Source organism: Corvus brachyrhynchos, unplaced genomic scaffold (genome assembly GCF_000691975.1).
Source record: "Corvus brachyrhynchos isolate BGI_N302 unplaced genomic scaffold, ASM69197v1 scaffold114, whole genome shotgun sequence".
In the NCBI taxonomy this organism is placed as follows: domain Eukaryota; kingdom Metazoa; phylum Chordata; class Aves; order Passeriformes; family Corvidae; genus Corvus; species Corvus brachyrhynchos.
In genome coordinates this window covers 3,037,188-3,039,986 of record NW_008238337.1, presented here as the reverse complement: position 1 = coordinate 3,039,986, position 2,799 = coordinate 3,037,188, and the positions used below count along the sequence as shown (strand labels likewise).

Below are 2,799 nucleotides of genomic sequence, written 5' to 3'. Positions count from 1 at the left end.
CATTCCTGAACAAGCCCTGAATATCCTGCACATGGCAATAGAACCTGTCTTGGCCCACGGAGCCGTCCTGGACAAAGGCTGTGCCATGTTCTTGGTGGCCAAATGTCAGGTGGCTTCTGCGGCTTCCTATACTCCACAAAAGAAGACTGAAGGTAGTGTGAAGAGTAATTCTCTCTGAAACTGTGCTCAGAAGTGCAAACCAGTGTCTGTACTGAAATCCTGCTACACCAGAGTGTGTTACCTGGTTATTATTTATAATTAATTTGGAATTAGTTGTTCAACAGCTGTTTATGATGGAACATTGTTTATCTGCATACTTTCACATACACATTTTGCAGCAAAGGCTGAATAATAGAAACTAGCTGAGAGATCATGTTGCTAAGACACAAATGGTTTTGAAAAGCTGAGGAATTTATAATTGCTCTCCTTAGACTTGAGCTGCCTTGCTTGGAGTTGTCACTGTGGTATTTTCGTAAATATTACTGTCCCCCTTTTTCCCACAGCTTTGGAATCTGCTATCTTGAATCTAAATGAAGCCAAGACTTACTTTGCTAAAGTGGACTGCAAAGAGCAGCTCAGAGACGTTCTCTACTTCCAAGCCCGGCTGTTCCACACCCTCGGCAAGACCCAGGAAAGGAACAAATGTGCCATGTTGTTCCGTCAGTTGCACCAGGAGCTGCCAGCACACGGTGTCCCCTTAATCAATGCCTTCAAGTGATGCATTTAAAGATGAGATTTGTTTGTTTTCCTGGTTTGGTTTTGTTTTGTTTTTTATGAACATCTTTTTATTGTATCCAGTCACCCGTGTTTCAGAATAACTGCCAATAAATCATGGTCTGCTCTTGAACAAACTTGTGTTTTGTAACACAAATGTAGTTTTTCACCCATTTCACTTCTATTCTGTACTTGAAATTAAGAAATTAGTGGGGGAAAAAAGAGAAAAGACCCTCTTGACCATGTTATAAACACACTGAGGGGAGCAGTGCAGTCACGAAGAAGTGTTCTGTTCTTAGTAGTGACATTTCCTGAATCAATGCAGGCTTTATGAACACGGGTACAAAAAATAGTGGAAAATGTTTGTGCTCTTTATAAGTGGTATGGAAGGGGGAGTCTTATTTAAAATGTGTCCTTGCTTTTAACCTGTCTGCAGTTGCTGTTTATGCTGTAGAAACAGATGGTGCTGGCAGAAGGAAAAAAGACCAGGTTCAGTCAGAGGTGTAACTGTGCAAAGTCCTGGCACTGTTGTTTCATGTGTCCTTGTGCAGAGAGGGGATGAGGAGAGTCAAAAGTGGGAAACAATAGCCCCAGCTCAGCTGAAATGTTTTTATTGTGTGTATTCTCCCCTCAGCACTGTGTCACTCACCTGCTCTGCTTTTATGGGTGAATCGATGGAGAGCACAACTGACTGAAGTACCTGGAGGGGCCTTCAAGGAATCTGGAGAGGGACTTTGAACAAGGGCCTGGAGTGCAAGGACAAGGGGGAATGGCTTCCCACTGGCAGAGGGCAGGGTTAGATGGGATACTGTGGGGAAATTCTCCCCTGTGAGGGTGGTGAGGCCCTGGCACAGCTTCCCCAGAGAAGCTGCGGCTGCCCCATCCCTGGAAGTGTCCAAGGCCAAGCTGGACACCGCTTGGAGCAACCTGGGATAGTGGAAGGTGTCCCTGCCCATGCGATGGTCTTTGAGGTCCTTTCTAACCTAAACCATTATTTAACTGAGTATCTGATGTGCTGGCACTGGCTGCTAACAATGAGATCCTCATTTTGGAAGAAAATTTCATTTTGGCTGTAGTGTGGGATTTGAGGGCAGGCGGGATTGCACTTCTGTGAGTGTAAACCTTTTGTGGGTGCCAGTCACCTGGTGACTACATAAAAGCTGAACATCATTAAACACCGGCAGCTACCCTGCCTGGAAGCAGTAGATTTAACTGTGGCATTGTCAGCAACGAGAAAGCCAGACCAGACCTAAACCTGGTTCTGCTGGAGCCTGGCCAGGTAAGGAGGAAGAGAGAAGCATGAAGGTGTGGTTGAGACAAGGATAGTCCGGTGTTAGTTTACACATTCCATTAATTAGTGCTGCATCGGGGCTGTTGGCAGATCATCAGAGACTTGATTTTAAAACGATGTTCCCAACAGCAAAGGGGAACCCAGCTTTGTGGAACGCTGGTGGTGGCTCATTCCCTCTCAGCTGTGTATTAACCGACATTAAGGAGTTCAACCCTTAAAATGTTTGGAGCGCCCACCCTGTTACGGTAAGTGCATAAACCTGATTTTTAGAGTGGCTTTCACGATTCTGGTCAGAATTACAATATTTATCTACAGAGCTGGTATGGAGGCCTGGCTCTGCTCTGGGGAGCTCTACAGTCTCAGAGTGGTGCCTACAAACGAGTCTTAAAGCAAATTGAGGAAGAGGGTTTGGCCGGCTGTGGCATTTGCATCTGCTCAAGGCTGAAGCTGTTGCTTCACGAAAAGAAAACCGCGGGTGAGCTTGGTGCAGAAACGGTGCTGGATAGAAATAACAAACCCCAAAAAATGGACCGAGGGCTGGTGCCAGCCGCGGTGTTAAAGGCCGTGCCCGTGAGCTCTGTCTCAGCGCTACAGAGCTGCAACTTGTGTGGGAACTGTTTGGTGGTGGCAAACAATCTGACATTTCCAAACAACTGGTTTCCAAACCTGCCCTTTAGGTGATGATTTGGGCAATCGCTCAGTCCGGGGGAACTGGCGCAGGTAACCTGGTTTGCCCCCAGCCGCCCTGACGCTGGAAGCCCAGTGTTTGCACAGGGGCAGGGGGATGAGGCGGG

The 2,799-nt window shown here is 46.9% G+C and overlaps 1 protein-coding gene across 2 annotated transcripts in view; it reads left to right on the top strand.

Annotated features, from left to right (window-relative positions):
- Positions 1-851, top strand: part of ANAPC5 (anaphase promoting complex subunit 5) — an 11,880-nt gene extending 11,029 nt beyond the window's left edge. For both annotated transcript variants that reach the window (XR_001862186.1, XM_008634045.2), the window contains exons 14-15: positions 1-152; positions 504-851. The exon at positions 1-152 is cut by the window's left edge. Coding sequence is in view for 1 of the 2 variants with exons in the window: in XM_008634045.2 (XP_008632267.1) it covers positions 1-152; positions 504-718 (367 nt within the window). In the remaining variant the exon portion in view is untranslated. The remainder of the gene's footprint in view (positions 153-503) is intronic.
- The last annotated feature ends 1,948 nt before the right edge of the window (positions 852-2,799 follow it).